The following is a 20,026-nucleotide window of genomic DNA, read 5'->3' as shown; positions in this document are numbered from 1 at the left end:
GTTCCCAAACTTGTTCCGCCGGTTGTGCAGGGAAAGCCCCTGGCGGGCCGGGCCGGTTTGTTTACCTGCTGTGTCCACAGGTTTGGCCGATCACGGCTCCCACTGGCCGCAGTTCGCTGCTCCAGACCAATGGGAGCTTCTGGAAGCGGCGGCCAGTACGTCCCTCGGCCCGTGCCACTTCCAGCAGCTCCCATTGGCCTGGAGCAGCGAACCACACCCACTGGGAGCCACGATCAGCCGAACCTGAGGACGCGGCAGGTAAACAAACCATCCCGGCCCGCCAGGGGTTTTCCCTGCACAAGCGGCGGAACAAGTTTGGGAACCACTGGACTACATCATAAGTCTGGGAGGGAAGAAACATGGTTTCAGTTGCCAGCTCTGCTGCTGACTTGTTTTGTGACCTTGGCATGTCTTAACCACATTTGTGAAGGACTTTGAGTTCTACAAGTGAAATCTTTATTTTATGACATGTTTTATGTGTCCTAGGGTCTCAGTGTACTTTACAGACACTGAGCTGAGCTTCCCTGTATCCCTGTGAAAAAAAAAATATACGTGTGGACCACACACATGAACCCATTCCACCACTGTTCAGAGTCAGCTTCATAAGTCTTCTTTATGTGTCTGGCAGAGGCATAACATGGAGCAGCCAACTTCTGCCAAGAACTGCTGCTGCTGCATGCAGGTTTTCTGATGTTTATATGCAAATTTCCGTCCAGAATTTGGCACCAGTATTTCAATTTTGTATTGACAATGTTATTTTATTTTATAATATATTCGATTTAGTATTTGAAAATAATGAGAAACTTTATTACGAAGAGATTAGTAATGAAGAGACTATACACTAGTGAATTAAATCTGTAGATTTACTCAAAAAGATTTGGGACCAAATTCTATTCTCGTTTGCATGGGTGTAAATGTGGAATAATTCCACTGACATTTATAAAAGGAAAACAATTAATGGGGCTAATTCTGCTCTTCTGTTACTAGCATAAATCAAGAGAAACTTCCTGGGGTTTGCTGGTATAACACGAGTAGAATTAGGTCCTTTTATCTGTAGCTGATTCCATCTTTATTTTTCTCCTTTCCTAAAATCTGGAGTTTGACATATATTCTAATTCACTAGATTCCTTTACTATTTTTCACTTATGTAAAATCAGGCAAGCATGTTTTGTTTCTGCGATTTGCTCTCTAACTCATCTGTTTTCTCCCCCCAGTTAATACTGTTAGCTGTCACTTTGCTTTCTCTTGTTGTTACTTCTTAGTGATACATTCTGAGAGACACCAAATCATCCCAGATTCTCTTTAATTGATTCCTGTTGCTATTGACTTGCAAGTCCACAATGAACTGAGTTAATGGTTGTGTTTTCCTACTGCTTTATCCTAAAGTTAGGATTCTGTCCTTAGGTACTGATTGTCTTAGTAAATGAAGGTTGTGGCTGAGATTGTGCAAAATGTATTGTTTGCATATCAAGAAGCCCCCCACCGCCATGACCAATATTTCCCTAACTTCCACCTTTACACTCTCACAAGTTATTTTGCTGTGGTAGATTATTTTTTTCTGTGGCCTGTCTGAAATGGTAGCCAGGATATTTTTGTATCACCCTTGAGAATAGAAGTCCCTAGGAGAAGCATATACTGTATTGCCTAAAATGTTATTTATATTAGTTCCTAGTTTATTCAATTAACAGAGATAGGCAAAAGCTGCAATACAGGGACTTGGATTTGGACTCCGATCCAAAATGTTCTAATGTTCTTATTTAGGGTTTTGTTTACGCCTCGTGCTAAGTAGTAGCAGCTTTTTTATCACCTGTGATCATTAAGTGGGGGTTATATGTTTTAACAACATGGAGGCCTCCACTTTATATTATTTAATGTGAAAATGAATTAGTAAATGTTTGTAGAGCACTTTGAAAATGTAAAGCACTGTGTAAGCATTGTTTTATTACTTATGGAAAAAACTGAGCGAAGCCCATCACCCACAATCTTCAAAAGCATACTTTATAAGATGTTTCAGAACTGTTTTTACTGTTTGCAATATGGTATCTCATGTTAACATTTCATACCACCAGATGTTTCATTATTCCTGTTTTAGCACATCATACTTGACCCATAGCAGCTTTGAACGCAAATAACAAACAAGCTGATACACAGTGCTTGAATGTTAGACTGAAATAATATGGCAGAGCGAAACTGCCTTTCATTTTTTTCTTTTAAATATTATTAATTGCAATGTGTTGACTGTTAATTTAATTAAATCTTTTGTTTTAATACAAGACCATACTGCAGTGCACTGACTCACCATTTCATTTAATTAATTGCAAACCTTAAGATTTGATTACTCATAGCTCCCCTTTAGTTAATTTCCTTGTTCACGGTTTTGACAGAAAAGCTTTCAGACTAATATGAAGAGATGGGCGCAGTATAACTAATTAGGAAAGTGAAAAAATAGCTTTACTTAGAGCACAGGATTACTTAGATACATTCTATCACCTTGGAACGCTCTCTGTAGGAACTGACTTAGTCCTCTGTCCTGTTAACTGTCTGAATCTGGTTTTCAGCGACTGGATATGCGTTATATATGTGTGGGCAAATCTGCCTTCATTTGTAGTTGAGCTACCTCATCTATCAGTGGCATTGCAAGGGTGTAACTGAACTTTGGTTCAGTATGTCTTCTTTTGCGTTCTTTCCAGCTCTGCCACTGGCCTATTGGGTGACATTGGGCAAGTCATGTTGCTGCTCTGTGCTTCAGTTTCCCCATCTGCAAAATGGGGGGACAGTGATACTGACCTCCTTTGTAAAGCACTTTGAAATGTACAGGTGAAAAACACTATCTAAGAACTAGGTATTATTCTATTAAGGGTATTTCATAAAGTCTAAATTATGGTATTTAGTCACAGGCCTGGTACAAACCGTCCTCTAGTTCCCTGGTGTCCAAAGGGACGATGTGTATGTTACATTATCCCTTAAAAAGCCCTGTGTAGGCCAGTCTCTCCATCCCAGTTTGGTTGATATATGCTCTCTGGCTACCCAGAGGGAGCAGCTTCTGCACTCCCTGGAGGAGGGAATGGAATAGTCCCAGACTTTTATGCAGGATGCACAAGCGGAAGGATATGCCTCGTACCATCCTCAAACTCAGGCAAGGGTCATAGAAAATCTGGCTTTAATATGATTGTATATGTAATCCATCCAGGGCCATGAAATAAACCATGCTATGTTGTATTTTAATTCAGACTAAGAAAACCATTTCAAAATCTCATTTCATTGCATGCTGACAGTAGGATATACAGTATAGATCATTGTGTATTTGAAGGTTTAGTTCAAGAACGTATGAATGTACGATATAATAGAGGTTATGTACACTGTTGAAGGGAGACTATACAGTGTCCTGACACAAATAAATCATGAAATGGAAATGAATGATGATTTGCCATTTTGTCAATGAGTCAACATAGGTGTATCTATATGAGCATACACCCTGACATTTCCAGTTATCCAATTGTAATCAAGATTCATGTTTTTAGAGCTGACTCAGAAAACAAAACCATTTTGGATGCTCTGCATCAGTGATATTGCAGATCACTTTCTAAGTTCCCAGGAGTGTCAGTACTTATTTTATTTTGTGGCAGCTGCTGTCTCTGAGACAGGGAAATTGCCAGACTATGGCTTTCTAGTGAGCCTTGTCTTCTGAGTTGTAAATCAGAGGGGCAGGTGCATAATCTGGGATGTTTTCCATATATGTATTTATTTTAAAGTGAGGCACTCAGATCTGGCTGTACTAAATAGGGTTCCTCTGCCTCTAACAATCTGCCTCAACAAATAGCAAGGAAAATGCCTCCTAAATTCACCCTGAATGGTGGACAAGTCAGATGGAGAAGAACCCTTTTTGCCACAGCTAGCAAGAGTTGAATCAGCTGCAGCTATGAATTTTATGAATAGTTAGCCGGAACCAAATTAAATGGGAATGTCGGTTCATAGATCAGCTCTGCAATGTTCCTGGTTGAAGCCTGTGCAAATGGGTTATTTGTTGTACGCTGGGTTTTCCATCATTTCAATCTATGTCACTTGCTTGGAACCAGAAATTTGTGCTGTCTATGCCTTGTGTATTGCTCCCGACTTTTTAACTCAGGAATGCTACAGAACTAAATACATTGTTTGTACAGCACCTAGCATAATGGTGCCCTGGTCCATGACTGAAGCTCCTAGGCACTACTGCAGTGCTGATAATAAATGATATAGAGTCGGGGATGACCAAATGGGAGCCTAAGGACCTCAGTGATACTTTTTAACTTCAAAATGGCATGGGATGGGCTTGCTTCAACTCTTTAACTGTTAGCCAGGCTGCCCAAGCTTTTTAAGGCATAGTATTTTTGCACTAGGGCTAATTGTTTTTTATCCTGTACAGTCTGAACACTGAAACTCCCAGATGCCCAACCTTCTTGCTTAGAGTGACACTTGTGTGGCAGATGTCACAACATAGATTTCTGCCATATTGTTATTTTTGGCTTTTATCCTCGTGGCATAAATGCCTAGTTAGGGAGCTGAAAAATGCCTGAAAGTAATGACATTGAATTTCTCCAGTGTCTGTTGGGGGTGGTTTTGGGATTGTACCAGTAATATTGGTCTGAGGAGTTGTAGCAACAAAAGTGGTAGTATTATGACCCTCTGACTCACATTTGAGTGATTAACATTCAGCATTTGCAAAAGTAAAACCAAAAAAAGTGTGTTTAACTGTTTTGCATTTAAAGTGAGATTGCATGCGATAGCTGGAGTAGTGGTCTAATGTGCATCGGGTTGGGAATTGTATTAAAATATTGAAATAACAAGGTTTCTGATGCTGTTTTCTGAAATTAATTATATATAAATATTCTTATTTGTATTAAAAGAGATCCCTATTAAAATACTGTTGGTGTTTTCAGATGTAAGTGACAGGGTTATGAAACAGATGCCAATCTAGTACAGGTGATGTTCAGTAGATTTTGGAATAGAGAAGTGAGTAAATGCAGTCCATACTTGGGAACACTGGAAGGCTCTTAGGCAAGGAGAGAAGCAACTAACTATGGAGGAGAGTGGTTTATCAGTTTGCTTAGATAACTGGCTTCATTCTGAACCCATAACTTATGTAAATCAGGAGTAACTTCACTGAAGTCAGGTGAGCCATATCAGTGTAATATTATTTGAAAAGAACATCAGGAACAAAGAATTCAGTTTAATTTTATTGGGTGTTTGCTTACTTAAGCCAAACTACAACAGTGAGAACTCTTGTGAAACCTATATAAGGAACTAGTCCGAAAAGCACAACACCTAGTTAGGTATCAAGTTCATATACAACAACTTTTAAAATAAAGTCATCTTTACTTTTGGTTTATGGAGGTCTGACCATAAAAATAAAGTCTGTGATATATATTAGGGCAGTGAAGTCAGTGCCTAAAGTCTCAATAAAGCATAATTTCCAGAAACAACACATTTCATTCTTTTTTGGGTCATGTTTTCCCAGCTCATGATACAGCATTAGAACATAAAACATAAGAATGGTGATGCTGGATCAGACCAATGATCCATCTGGTCCAATCCTGTCTCCCAGTAATGGCCTGTGCCAGAGGCTTCAAAGGAAATGAACAGAACAGGGCAATTATCAAGTGATCCATCCCCTATTGTTCACTCCCAGCATCTGACAGTCAGAGGCTTAGGGTCATCCAGAGCCTGGGATTGCATCCCTGACCATTTTAGCTAATAGCCATTGATGGACTTATCCTTCATGAACTTATCTAATTCTTTTTTAAAGCCAGTTATAATTTTGGCCTTTACAACATCTCCTGGCAATGGATTCGGTAGGTTGACTATGTGTTGTGTGAAGAAGTTCTTCCTTTTGTTTGTTTTAAACCTGCTGCCTATTAATTTCATTGAGTGACTGATGGTTCTTGCATAATGTGAAGGGGTAAATAACATTTCCTTATTCACTTTCTCCACACCTTTTGTGATTTTTATTGACCTCTGTCATATCCTCCTTTCCCACCTCCCCGCGGTCTCTTTTTTCTAAAATGAACAATATCAATCTTTTAAATCTCTCCTCATATGGACGCTGTTCCATACCCTAAATCATTTTTGTTGCCCTTCTCTGTACCTTTTCCAATTCTAATATATCTTTTTTGAGATGGGGTGACCAGAACTGCACGCAGTATTCAAGGTGTGGGCATACCATGGATTTAAATACTAGCATTATGGTATTTATTGTCTTATTATTTATCCCTCTCTTAATGGTTCCAGACATTGTTAGCTTTTTTGACTGTTGTTGCACATTGAGCAGATGTTTTCAGAGAACTATCCGCAATGACTCCAATGACTCTTTCTTGAGTGGTAACAGCTAATTTAGACTCCCATCATTTTGTATGGATAGTTGGGATTATGTTTTCCAACGTTTATCAACTGTGAATTTCATCTTCCATTTTCTTGCCCACTCATCCAATTTTATGAGGTCCCTTTGTAATTCTTCACAGTCTGCTTTGGACTTAACTATCTTGAGTAATTTTGTATCATCTGCAAACTTTGCCACCTCACTGTTCATCCCTTTTACCAGATCATTTATGAAGATGTTGAACAGCGCTAGTCCCAGTACAGACCCTTGAGGGACATTGATATTCACCTCTCTCCATTCTGAAAACGGACCATTTATTCCTACCCTTTGTTTTCTGTCTTTTAACCAGTTACAGGCCCATGAGAGGACCTTCCTTCTTATCCCATGACTGGTTAGTTTGCTTAAGAGCCTTTTGCTGAGGGACCTTGTCAAAGGCTTTCTTAAGGTCCAAGTATGCTTTATCCACTGGATCACCCTTGTTCACGTGTTTGCTGATCCCTCAAAGAATTCTGGTAGATTGGTGAGGCATGATTTCCCCTCAGAAAAGCCATGTTGACTCTTTCCCAACAAATGGTGTTCATTTATGTGTCTGATCATTCTGTTCTTTAGTATAGTTTCAACAAATTTGCCTGGTACTGAAGTTAGGCATACCAGCTATGATTGCCTCTGGAGCCTTTTTTAAAAATTTGGCTTCATGTTAGCTATCCAGAAGCTGATTTAAGTGATAGGTTACATACAACAATTAGTAGTTCTGCAATTTCATATTCGAGTTCCTTCAGAACTCTTGGGTGAATACCATCTGTTCCCTGGTGATGTACTGACACCTCAATTTGGGAGATAAGTCACCTAAAAGAATGACTTAGGTATGGGAATCTCCCTCACATCCTCTGCAGTGAAGACCAATGCAGAGAATTCATTTAGCTTCTCCACTGTGGTCTTGTCTTCCTTGAGTGCTCCTTTAGCACCTTGATCATTCATAGCCCCACTGATTATATGGCGGGCTTCCTGCTTCTGATGTACTTCACATTTTTTGCTGTTCGTAAGTCTTTTGCTAGTTGCTCTTCAAATTCTTTTTTGGCCTTTCTTTTACTTTTACTTTCTTATACTTTTACGCTAGACTTACCAGAGTTTATGCTCCTTTCTATTTTCCTCAGTAGGATTAGTCTTCCAGTTTTTAAAGGGTGCCTTTTTGCCTCTCACTTCCTCTTTTACACCGTTGTTTAGCTACAACTAAACAACATTGGCATTTTTTTGGTCCTCTTACTTTTTTTTTAAAATTTGGGATATAGATTTAATTTGAGCCTCTGTTATGGTGTTTTTAAAAAGTTTCCTTATACCCTGCAGGCTTTTCACTCTTATGAAAGTATGAAAATAAAACCTCTTCGTAAAGTTTCTGATTTTCTAACTAACTACATCACTGCAACATCTTTACCCGCTCCCCCTTTTTGTGTTTAAAGTAATTCAGTGATTTTGTGGAACAACTGTAAGAACTTGTGAATAATGTCTGATATGAAGCATCCCAGTCCACTGCCACTGAAATATAGTGGGACTGTGTAGAGTCACAACAAATTACACAGGACAAGGTATACAATATTCTATTGAGAGGGAGCCAGAAAAGCCCATTTAGCCTAGGATTCTAAAAAAACCTCTAAACAAACAACAAAACTATAAATTATATTTGTAGAGTTCTTTGTAGAGTTTTCTCTTTCTTTATATTCCTGCTAGGGAGATAAACTGCTTCAGATAAAAAAATTTCCAGCTCAACTTTGCAGGCATTAGTATTTCGGGAAATTTTGACATGGTCTAAAAGAGCACCTGACTTTCTGGTTGCTGAGCTAAGCCAAAATGCCAAAACTTCTGAGGTTCATTCTTCTCTGCAGACAGTACCAGTGATGATCACTAATGCCCAGGACCTACTCCTATCTCCCTCCCCTCATTTCCCTTTCTTTCAGGTTATATGGCAGAGAAAGTAGCTTCTGAGTCATTTGAAAATCTCCCATAGCCACCTGATTTATGCTGTATATTTTTATGGGTCTATTTAGCTGATAAGCACTGTAACATCTTTCCTGAGCTGCTTGGAGGTCAAGTTTATAGTTACCTGAACTCTTAATGGCATTGTCTCATTTCCAGTGGGACAACAAAAATTTTGTTTGGATCAGATACCCATATAGCTGACTGGAAAAATACCAAAATTGTGTTCTTCCCGCCTTTTTTGGGGGCGGGGGCGGGTGGTGATATTAATTGGCCACCTGCTTTTGAAATTAGGGACCTATATATATTCAGGAATTTCTTGCAGTTCTATTAGCAGACTGTGATCAAAGCAACAGGAAATAATTTTTAAAAATAAAATTAGATCCAGTCCACAAATGCTGTGGAATGAAATGCTATAGTGGAATATCCCAAGTGGCTCCATTTCAGGGTGATGTTCAAAATAACACTATAGTAACTGGCAAAGAGATGTGAACTGTATTAATGTGTTTTATTCATATTGTAGAAAGGAATGCTCAATATTTACTTATTTATTTATTTACATTTGCTAGGTCTAACAGCAGCTGCCATGGCTGAGGCAATGAAGTTACAGAAGATGAAGCTTATGGCAATGAACAGCGTCCATGGAAGTGGAAGCCAAAATGGAACAGAATCAGAGAATGAAGAGCTCAATTCTAATGCAGGTAAATATTTTCTCCCGTATAATCCCCAAGAGGGCTCTGCCTCCTATGGTTTGGGCATGGAAAGCAAAAAGGAGAGGCTCTCTGGTATTGTCATGCTGTTGCTATTGTAGTTAGTTACACACCCCCAGAACCAATTAAGAATCACCTCACACACTTCTCCAATGTTGCTCATAACAGTAATTTACACTAATTTTTCAGAAATGTTGCTTAAGATTGTTACAGTTTATGCAAAAATCACATTCTAAATGCCTCTCTAAATACTTTTTATAGTAACAAAAGGCTTCTCTGTTGCCAAAAAATATTGAGTGTAGAGTTTTCCTGTAAATTGTGGAAGGTTTCCAAAGCAATCCGGTTTCTGGAATTCAGGATGAGTCACAATTCATCAGAGAGAGGGAAGGAGGGAGTGGTAAATTACTACCTTAAACTCTGCAGTTCTGCCTTCCGGCACACTAGCCTTCCCATTTACAGCCCAGAGCTATGAATTAGAGACACAGGAGGTGTATGTTATATCATAGATAATTGAAGATATCCTTAAATGAAGACACTGAAATTCACTAGTGAGGTAGTTAACCCAATAGTGTTATTGAGCATGTCTGCCCTGTATAAATATTCACACAGCACTGAACTAAACTCCTAAAGTTCTGACTCAACAAGCACTGGGCTGAAGATAAAACCTGAGACGGATTCTTTGAAGAAAGTATGCTCTTTGGTTATTCCAGAGCCCTTGTCAGGAATATAGAGGAAGCATTCAAAGGAAGTATTCCCAGGACATTGCAAGCATAAGAATAGATGAATTCATTTCTGACTCAGGGAAGTAGTGGAGATACTACAGGCCAGATTAGAATGTCTGCAGTCAGAAGGCCATGTTTCTTCAGGCCTATTATTTTCAACAAGAGCTCTCCCCTTTCCATATATTATTTTTCCATTTTAAAATGTAATGCAGTTTTTATTTTCATCACTGATGTAAATGGTACTGTATATTATTCCCTCTGTCAGTACTCAGAACTCTTCTTGACATCAGTGGAAGTCACACGTGTATCAAAAGAAGAATGCACTCTAACAGCATTTGTTGCTTGAATGGCATTTAGTGTATATGTGTTGTACCATCAAAATGGTAATTTTTTAGACAAATAAAGAAGCAGCTGGGATGTCTTAGGCTCATTTTCTAAAGGAATAACTTTGAACTCATGACAAATTATTCACAAAGCAGAGTTTCTCCAACAGTGGCATTACCTTTTGCTAAGTGAATTGTGTCTGCTCATCTGTATTGAAGAAATTGGGCTTTTAACTCATGCATTTAACTCCCTCTATTCCTCCCAGAAAAATCCATTATGCAAAATATTTACTTCTTGTTCACATTTTCGAACCCGTATCAATTAGGGCACGCTGAATAATCATTTAAATTTGTGTCCTTCATATACAGTCTCCACAAATTTCAAACCCAGTTGCATTTGTGAGGTTTCATGAGTATATATTGCTAAGAGGTATGATTGAAAACATAACTGATAAATAAAAATATTTCATCTCAGCCCTAATGGCTAAGCAGAAATTTTCCCATAGAAAAACCCCATGGCTAGTTTTAAGAATTATTATAATTACAGTGGTCACCTTATAAAAATTGTCTAATTTTACCTTAAATTACACACTAGAAACTATGTTAAAAGAACATTATTCAGGTTGCAAAATCAAGCACTAAGAAGTTAGAAAATGCCAGAGTTAAGCCTCCCTGCCTCATTCAGTGCACAGAATTGACAGTCCTCACTGTAATTAGCAGCAGTTCTATATTTTGTTTTCTCTTTGTTTAATGTGTGGCCCCAGGCCTTCTTAACTGCACAATGTTCAAATCCTGCTCTGAAGACAGAATTATTCATTTCTTCATGAGCTTTTTTATGTGCTCATCACTATAGTGTCTGAGTGCTTCACAAAATATTAATGAAGTTATTAAGATAAGAGATGAGTGGGTATTTTCCCCATTTTACAGACAAGGAAGTGAGGCACATAGAGATTAAGGCCCAAAGTATCCACTATTTTAGCTGAGCCCTGATTTTTTGAGTTGTTAGCATTATATAGGTCAGGGATCGGCAACCTTTGGCACGCAGACCATCAGGGAAATCCACTGACAGGCTGGGACAGTTTGTTTACCTGCAGCACCCACATCCCTCGGCCCTCACCGCTTCCCGCAGCCCCCATTGGCCTGGAACAGCAAACCGCGGCCAGTGGGAGCTGCGATCGGCCGGAGGTTGCCAATCCCTGACATAGCTCTTCATCTATTCCAAGCACATCTCTCATTGACTTCAGTTGCATCTGAGAGTGCTCAGCACTTCTATAGATCAGATTGAAGGGTCTAAGTGGGACATCCAAAAAAATGGGGACCACAGTTAGTCACCACATGTGAAAAGTTTGGTTTAAGTGACTTGGCTAGCATCACACAGGAACTCTGTGGCAGAGGCATGGATAGAATTGAGTTCTTCAGGATGACATTCAACTACCTTAATTATGAGACCATCCTTTTTCTTCTTGCAGTCTCCTCCCTTATTCAATATACACTTTCAAACTGCTGCAACAAATGAGGCCGGGGTACTACGAATAACAGCCTTCTTCACTACACATCCTTGATTCATTGCCAGAGTAGGGTAGAAAAAGTAGTGTGTGATTATAGAATTAAACACTGTATCATATTGCATGCACCCAAGAGGGCTGAATTAAGATTGTACAGGCAACCTTAAATCTGACATTTCTTAACTTTTGAGTGCTTGACTTTGAGACCTTAATAATGTCTTTTTAATGTGGAGTTTTGTGTGTGTAATTTCCTAGTTTTGTTAAAAAACAAACAAACTGATGAAACAAATTTTGTCACATAGTGTCATTTTGATACCCACTTGATTCATGAGGAGGGTTGGAACCTTGAGATCCATTGCACCGACATCTTCCTCTTGAGCTAACAGAGTAAATTGTAGCAGCAAAGATTGTTATCCTGTATGTGGACTAAAAACTATGGGAGATGGGACACTCTCTAAAGCTGTTGAAGGATTGGAAAATATGTTATATAGTGATAAACTCATGGAGCTAACTGTATTTAGATTAATAAAGAGAAGGTTAAGGCATGATTTATTATAGCCTATAAGTACTTACATGGAGTAAGTAGACTGACAAAGGTATAATGGCTGTAAGTTGAAGCTAGACAAATTCAGACTCCAAATAAGCTAAAACATTTTAACTGTGTTGGTAATTAACAGTTGGAACAACTTAGCAAGGATTGTGGTGGATTCTCCGTGAATGGCAATTTTAAAAGCAAGATCTGATGTTTTTCTAAAAGATATGCTTTAGTTCAAATAGGAGTTAGTGGAGGAAAGTCCTATGGGCTGTGTTATACAGGAGGTCAGACAAGATATCACAATGGTCCCTTCTGGCCTTATAACCTATGAAATTTGGAATTTCCATTTTGTGGGAAATTCTGACATTTAAAAAAAATTCATTTCAAATTCAGAAAATCAAATGTTGACACTTCGTGCAAAATGGGAAAAAAATCTGATTTGAAAAATTTCGTTTGGAAAAAAGTTGTAATTTAATTTCTGGAAAAAAAATAATTTTGAATTTTTTTCCTAGTGTAAGCCTGGAATCATTTTTCTAGGGTATTGAAAACAGCTGTTCTCTTAATTAGAATACTGTGTGTTATCTTATTTTCTAGATCAAAGTGTTTGTGTCAGGAATATTGAGGAATTATTCTCAGGACATCTCAAGGAACCCAGAATAAGATGAATCCATTTGTGTATTGAACTTTGTGGAGCTACAACACCACAAAGAGGAGACACTTTGGTCTAGAAAATATGATGCTTCAATCAGTCATAAGTAGCACCTGCCCTTAGTGATTCTGAATTGAAATTTTTCCTAAAGTTTTCTGAAATGAAACATTTCACATTTCAAACTTTTTTCTGCCAAAAAATTCATTAAAATCAATGCAATTTTGCAAAAAAAAAAATTTTTGTTTTGTCAAAACAGTTTTTTTTCTGTTTTGACAAAAAATTTCTAACTGGTTTTATTTGCTGGCAGAGGAACCGTCAGACTCTAGTATCTTGGGTTCCATTTCAGGCTGTGGAGGAAAGTGTTTCTTAGTAGGTACAAACTCTGCCCATTCCTCCCAAATTTGACCACTTCTACCCCATCCTCTTTAACCTGTCTCAGCCTCTGTCCTGTCTCTTCGCCACCTCTGGGTCCTTGTCCCACTCCTATTCACCTTACCTTGCTAGTCCCAGTCTCCAGGCCTCAGGCTTCTGATCCCAGTCTCCTTTCCCAGGAAGTCCTAGCCTCCCTCCAATCTTCCACCCACTGCCAGTTTCATTCCCTACTCATTCTCATTCCTTGATCTGTCTCCCTCAGCTGCCCTCCCCATCATGTTATCCATCCCCACAGGTCCCAAGTCCCAGTCTCTCTCCCCAGTTTTCTCATCCAGTGTCCATATCCTTTCCTCCCCTAGATCCTTGTCCCAGTTTCTTTGCCCCACCAGTACCAGTTCCCCACCACCACCTGGCTCCTTATCAGATCTGTCTTCTCCCCTGCCCCACTGATTCTTCCTTGCCCTGCCAGTCCCACTCCGCCCCAGTTCCTCATCCTATCTCAGTGGCCTCCCTACTCCCTGGCTCCCTGTTTCCATCCCTAGTTCCCGATTCCAGCTAGTTCAAGTGTCCATCCCCTGCCAGCCTCCAATTCTAGTCTCTGCCACCCCAAGCTCCTTGTTCCAATCTACTCTCCTGGCTCTCCACCACAATATTATGGTCTGGCTGTTTTTGAATTTGGCATCTTCCTCTTCCAAACTGCCTGGGTGCTATCAGGAGTGTCAGGCTTCCTGCCCTCAGTTCCAAGAGTCAGCCACACCGTAGCTGGACGCAGCTATGTTAGGGAAAGTCTGGCTTCTCCCCTGTAGCCCTGGCTGGAGCATGCTCAGTGACTCTGTAGGGATGGTACATATGCAGTTCTGTTACACATAAGAGCTGTGAAAGGATGGAGCATACTAAGTTGTCCTGTGGGGATGATGCATGCACGATCTGGTCAGCACTAGGAGGTGTGAGAGGCTTGAGCATGCTCAGTGAGGATGTAATCTTCAGAGATTTTAGCTGTTAAACTCCAGTAAGTCTCTATTGAGCATGTGCAAACTCTGATTTTTTCAAACGCTTATAACTTGGCCAATTTGTGGCAGATTCCATGGCAATGGCAAAAAGCGCACGCCTTTCTTGCTCAAAATGGCTCAACTGTTTTGACTGAAATTTTCCAAAAAAAAAAATCAACCTGAGGTAGCCACCTGGCATGTAAAATTTCAGCCTGAGCAGTTAGTTTGGCAAAGCTATAAGCAACTGAAAACAGGACCGTACAATGGAAAGTGTCAGGCAACCTTAATAATAGGCAGAGCTACCAGCCGTGCATTTGCAATATTTGATATTCTTACAATAGGAACACTAGAGAATATTTCAAGTACAAAGTTAACATTATTTTGTTTACCTAATGGTCAGGTTTTCTGGGCGACGATCATGTAAGTATTCCCAAAGTATGCTGAGGATACTGTATGTATGAATGAGAGACTCTCTGTATCATGTGAGATTCTCTGCATTCTGGAACTGATTCAGCACTCATTGAAATAATTGGAAAGATTTCCATTGACTTTTGCTGGAGATTGGGGCTTAGGTACATATGGTGAAAGGATTGTTTTTCTTGTCCTTGAATTTATTGCAAATTCATAATACCATTGTGGTTGCATAAAATCCCATCAAATGAAAGAGAAAATTAAAAGTGCAAACATTTTATTTATATCTCTAGTCTCACTGGGTAAAGTTGCTCAAGTGCATATTTGCAGGATTGGGCCCTAAAGTTGTTCCATGATGAAAAATAAAATATCCATTGTTAAAACAAAACAAATACAATAAAAATCACAATTTTTATTTTTCCTAATCTCTGTAATATTCTTATTTGTATAAAGCCTGTCTGATCTTTCACTCTCGGAACGATTATTGTTAAAGGACAGGTTGTGCAGAAAATAAGTTTATATCTTAAGTCAAGAGAAATATGTGTAGGAATATAGAACTTTCCTAGAGGGCACCAGATCAGCAACTACTGATTTTACTGTACAAAGCAACAGACTACTCATCAAACTTTCACCCATTTATGCATGGAAACTCTAAACTTCACTAAATGATCAGAGTGGGGGCTTAACAGTTGAAAAAAGGTTGTCATTTAGATCAGGAGTTAGTACACACTTTTACTTTGATTCATTTATGGGTATTGTGAAACTATGAAATCACCGCATAATAATTATATTTGCATAGGAAGCTTTTTCAAAAGTTTGTTTTCACCTAGATTGTTTCGGTTTAAATTACTACTAAAAATAAAATGATGGTGCAGAATGAGAAAGAAAATTGGATTCTGAAAGTTGTTGGTTTTTTTTTTGTTTTTTTTTTACTAACAAAGTGGAAAAAAGAAGTCAAAAGCATCTTATGGGAGGAAAAACATTTTATTTTATTTTAGGAGACAGACCTACAGTTTCTTTGATTCAAGGTTGCGTTTAATAGCTTCTGTAATGGCTGCAACATGACTCTGCATCTAGATTTCAGCATGCATAACAACCTGTTCGTGTTTCATTTAGCTCCAAATGAGAAATCCTGTCTTTTATTGTTTTAGGAAATTAGTCCATGTACTATTGCTCCTGGAACTTTATAATTAATCACTAAAGGTTATGGCTGTGGAGTATTTGTGGGAAATAGATGCCTGAATGATTATAATTGTAGCTGTCAAATCAGAAATATAGTTATACAGCAGCTGAGGTTTTTTTTGTTTCCTTTGAGTTTTTTACTGTAACAAAGTGTTTGAGAGCTGCATGTTTACTTGGAAACACAAATTTAGAGGGTTTTTTTATTGCATCTTTCTTAATCTTATTTTCCTCCTCCTCCTCCTCCTCAATTGTTCTATGTAATCCTTGAAGATCAGTCAATTTACCAGTCATTTGGGAACTGGCAAGATTCTGAAGAGTTAACTTGACTAATGCTAGTAATGCTCCAAAGACTGTTTGGTAATAGGTGCAGTGTAAGTGGTATGGCCTTTCCTACTCCTCCCACTCCAGAGAATGAATAAGAGCAAAAGAGCAAGAGTTCAAAGCTCACAGCTGAACCTAGCTCTGTCAGCTGAGTGCAGATTGCCACAGCCAAGCCAAAAGAGCCATTTTGCTGTCCTACAGAAACAAGACAAACAATATAAAACTTCTCTGGATGCACAAAAGTGGTTATAAAATCATATATTTGATAATCATACAATCCTAATATTAGGCTGACGTGGATTTTGGAAAACTAACATATCATTGACTAGGGGAACCTGAAACTGATTTGAATCATAGTAGTTTTCACAGTGAAACTGAAGTTCTTTTCTACAGGTGATCCAGAGCTAAAGTATATGGGATAGTAGATTAAGTGGAAAATATAAATGAGAGGGTGCAAAAATACAGTACAGCTGGCATTATTCTGTTATCCTTTAAGTATACTATGTACCACAGTGGCATAATCAAGAAGTATCAGTAACAGTACCAGTTTGTACAAACCAATATGCAAAGGATAAACTAGTTGTTTTCCCTTTGCTGGCTTTTGGAGTTAACACGCATAAATGCTTTTTTTGCTTTCCCAGGAGTGATATCAGACAGTACTAAGTGTTTCAATGGTATTTCCTTAGGAAGTGCAAATGTTGTTCTGAATGTAGACTCTGTTGTTGCTTAATTTCCAGAGAACAAAATAAATTAGGTAAGCAGAAAACTAAAAATTCTCCCCCCACACCCTCTCCACATACCTTTTGGCATTTGAGGAGTCAGAAATAGGTGTGTTTGTGGGGAAAAAGTGTTTCCTTTTTTTTTTCAGTACCTGCCATGCAGGTTTCTCATAAATGCAAACATTCTTCACAATCTGTTTAAAAAACCACAAATACATCACTCAGAGGAATATTTAAGGAACCATCAGGAGGGAAAAAACTCATTGGTTTAATGGAATGCTGTCAAGGAAAATCAGCATCACAAACGACACAGGGGTAGAATTGATATTTTTGCACTGACATGTTAAAAGAAAATCCCATGCATTATTTAGAAAACGCAGAAATCTGTCAGCTGTATGATTGCCGAGTTAGCAGAAGCAGGAGGATGCTGCTCAAGTTGAAAAGAAATGCGTAGGCACAGATCCATATTGTAACCTTTCATGTTCTACACCTACCATGAATACCCAGCTATTACATGGTCAGCATTTTTAGGCTTTCTCTTTTAAATTTTCAAGTGCTTGAAAAGTCAAAAGAGGTAGGTCTTTTATTCTAAAAAGCAGGATGCCTAAGCTGTTATTTTATTGTAACAGTAAAGATGACAAGACCAAAGAACAGAATTTGTTTTTATCTTTTTGAATGCCATGCAGATTTCATGAAGTCAGTTCTTTTCTGTTGTTAAATCAGGTATTTTTTACACATTCATATTATATGAACAAAGTGTCTTTATCTCAAAGGGGATAATTTTCTTAAAAAAAAACATGAATGTTTTTGAGATTATTTTCTATGACCAGTCAGATATTGTATTGGTATTTTTAGGATCAGTTGTAAAGAGAACCAGGTATGAATTTCATTTGTATTAATTATCCTTAAGCCTAAAATAATTTGTGTACAGTCTTGAAATAAGAGAGTCTAAGCTACTTCTCCACACCATCTTACCCAAATTAAACCTTTGTTTGACTCCTGACACCCTAGATCAGTAGTTTTTAAACTGTGTGTTGCGACCCAGTACTGGGTCACGGAATGTAAGACACTGTGTCGCGGTGTCTCTGGTCAGCACCACTGACTGGGCCATTAAAAGTCTTGTCGGCGGTGCTGCCCGGCTAAGGCAGGCTAGTGCCTACCTGTTCCAACACTGCGCTGCTCCCCGGAAGCAGCCAGCAGCAGGTCCAGCTCCTACGTGGGGCGGGGGGGCCCGCGGAGCTCTGCATGCTGCCCGAGCACCGGCTCCGCACTCCCATTGGCCGGTTGCCAGCCAGTGGGAGAGGGTGTGGTGGTGTCTGCAGGTGAGAGCTGCACGGAGCTGCTTGCGTGCCTCCAGCTAGGAGCCGGACCTGCTGCTGGCCGCTTCTGGGGCACAGCATGGTCCGCGGTGCCAGGACAGGCTGGAAGCCTGCCTCTGCACCCCGGCTGCACCTCTGACCAGGAGCCGCTGGAGGTAAGACCGTGCCCCAACCCCGTGCCCCAATCCCCTAGCCCAGCCCTGACTCCCCCAAACCCAGAGCCCCCTCCTGCACCCGAAACCCCTTATCCTCAGCCCCACCCCAGAGCCTGCACCGCAAGTCCAGAGCCCTGACCCCCTCCTGCACCCCAGCCCTGAGCCCCCACAAACCCAGAGCCTCCTCCATACCCCAAACCCCTCATCCCTGGCTCCAGCCCACACCCCTGACCCCCTCCCACACCCCAAATCCCTTCCCCAGCCCAGAGCCTCCTCCCACACCCTGAACCCCTCATTCCCGGCACCATCCCGCAGCCCTCATCCCCACACCCCAACCCTCTGCCCCAGCCCTGAGTCGCTCCCACACCCCAAACTCCTCATCCCCAGCTCCATTGGTCACGGGCATCAACAATTTTCTTCAACTGGGTCGCCAGAAAAAAAAGTTTGAAAACCACTGCCCTAGATCTCAAATTATGTTCTGCTAACTTCCACATTCCTTCAACTTATTTAAAATAAATGCGTTAAAACTTTCTCCTAACTAATTGGAACATCTATGTTTATTAATCAGAAACCAAAACTTGCATTGGTTTCAATGGCTGGTGAAGATATTTGCTTTTTTATACTCCAAACTGCTGGTAGAAGATAAAGAGCTTTGCACTGAGGCACACCTAAGCAATGGCTAGAGAAATTGACCAAATGTAAATATCAGATTGTCAGTTGGTTGCTTTTCAAATGACTGACCCAACAATCCACAGACTCCTAACAAAGGCAGACCAATTATGTGAATAGGCAGTTAAAACATAAGTTGCCACTTTATAGAGGCACTTTGGATACATCATCTTGTCCAAGCCTCCAGCTGAAGTTCTGCCCTATATATCAGGATCACATGATGGAGGGGAGAGAGCACCAGGGGCAGCTATTAAGCCTGGCGCCCTCTAGTGGTGCTGCCTTTGATTACTATAGAGATCAGACAACAGCTCACGAAAGCTCATGCTCAAATAAATTGGTTAGTCTCTAAGGTGCCACAAGTATTCCTTTTCTTTTAGCTTTAAGGGAGTGTGCTCACCTGTGGGACAGAGGGATGGGGAGAGAGACAGCAGGTAGAGTGAATATTGCAGGGAGAAGTTTTATTCCTTATAGGGGTGACAACTGAGATAGAAGGTGTGACAGCTATGGCTATGATATATAATAATGTTATGCATGATAGTATGTAATAGTTTTATGAACACTGTATGTGTCCTGGCCAGTGAGGGGAACTGATTATATACTGGGGGCAGTGGAAAGTTTATTTTATGCCTAAAATACTAAAAATTCAGTGGATTCTGGGTATGAAGGTGACACAGTGGCTTCCCAGGCTAAAAACACCCAAGCATATACTTGAAAGACAGCAGGGCAAGCTGTTAGTCTCAAGAATCGTGACTCTGGTTTTGAACAAGTTGCAAGCCTTATTTTGGCAAAGCTAGGAGTATGGAGATCAGGAGAATACTAAAGAGTTTGAAAAGCATTTCTCAGGGTAGAAAAAGAGTGTGTTGGGGTCATTGGTCAGAAACTGTCTTGGGGGACAGGCTGAACGAGAGAGAGATACTCTGTGCAGGGAGTCTAAGAAGCTGGGCCATTCCAGAGCCAGGGAATTGTAAGCTTTGGGGAAAAGCTAGATATGCCTACTGTCTCTTTTATTGTTTTTATATGTTTCCTCTGAAATGCTTTCGTTCTAAATAAATAATACATTGCTTTAATGAGGCTGTCTGATCACTGATGACTACTATCATTGTGGAATTGCAGGGTCTAGAA

General features: G+C 39.8%; 1 protein-coding gene across 7 annotated transcripts in view; it reads left to right on the top strand.

Moving 5' to 3' along the window:
* The window catches only part of DACH2 (dachshund family transcription factor 2), a 480,235-nt gene that overhangs the window by 330,445 nt on the left and 129,764 nt on the right, over positions 1-20,026 (top strand). For all 7 annotated transcript variants that reach the window (XM_074964449.1, XM_074964452.1, XM_074964446.1 and 4 more), the window contains one exon: positions 8,893-9,024. In XM_074964449.1, the coding sequence (XP_074820550.1) occupies positions 8,893-9,024 (132 nt within the window). The remainder of the gene's footprint in view (positions 1-8,892; positions 9,025-20,026) is intronic.

Source organism: Natator depressus, chromosome 9, assembly GCF_965152275.1.
Source record: "Natator depressus isolate rNatDep1 chromosome 9, rNatDep2.hap1, whole genome shotgun sequence".
Lineage (NCBI taxonomy): Eukaryota > Metazoa > Chordata > Testudines > Cheloniidae > Natator > Natator depressus.
Note: the sequence above shows the minus strand (reverse complement) of the source record. Positions and strands in the feature narration are given on the sequence as shown.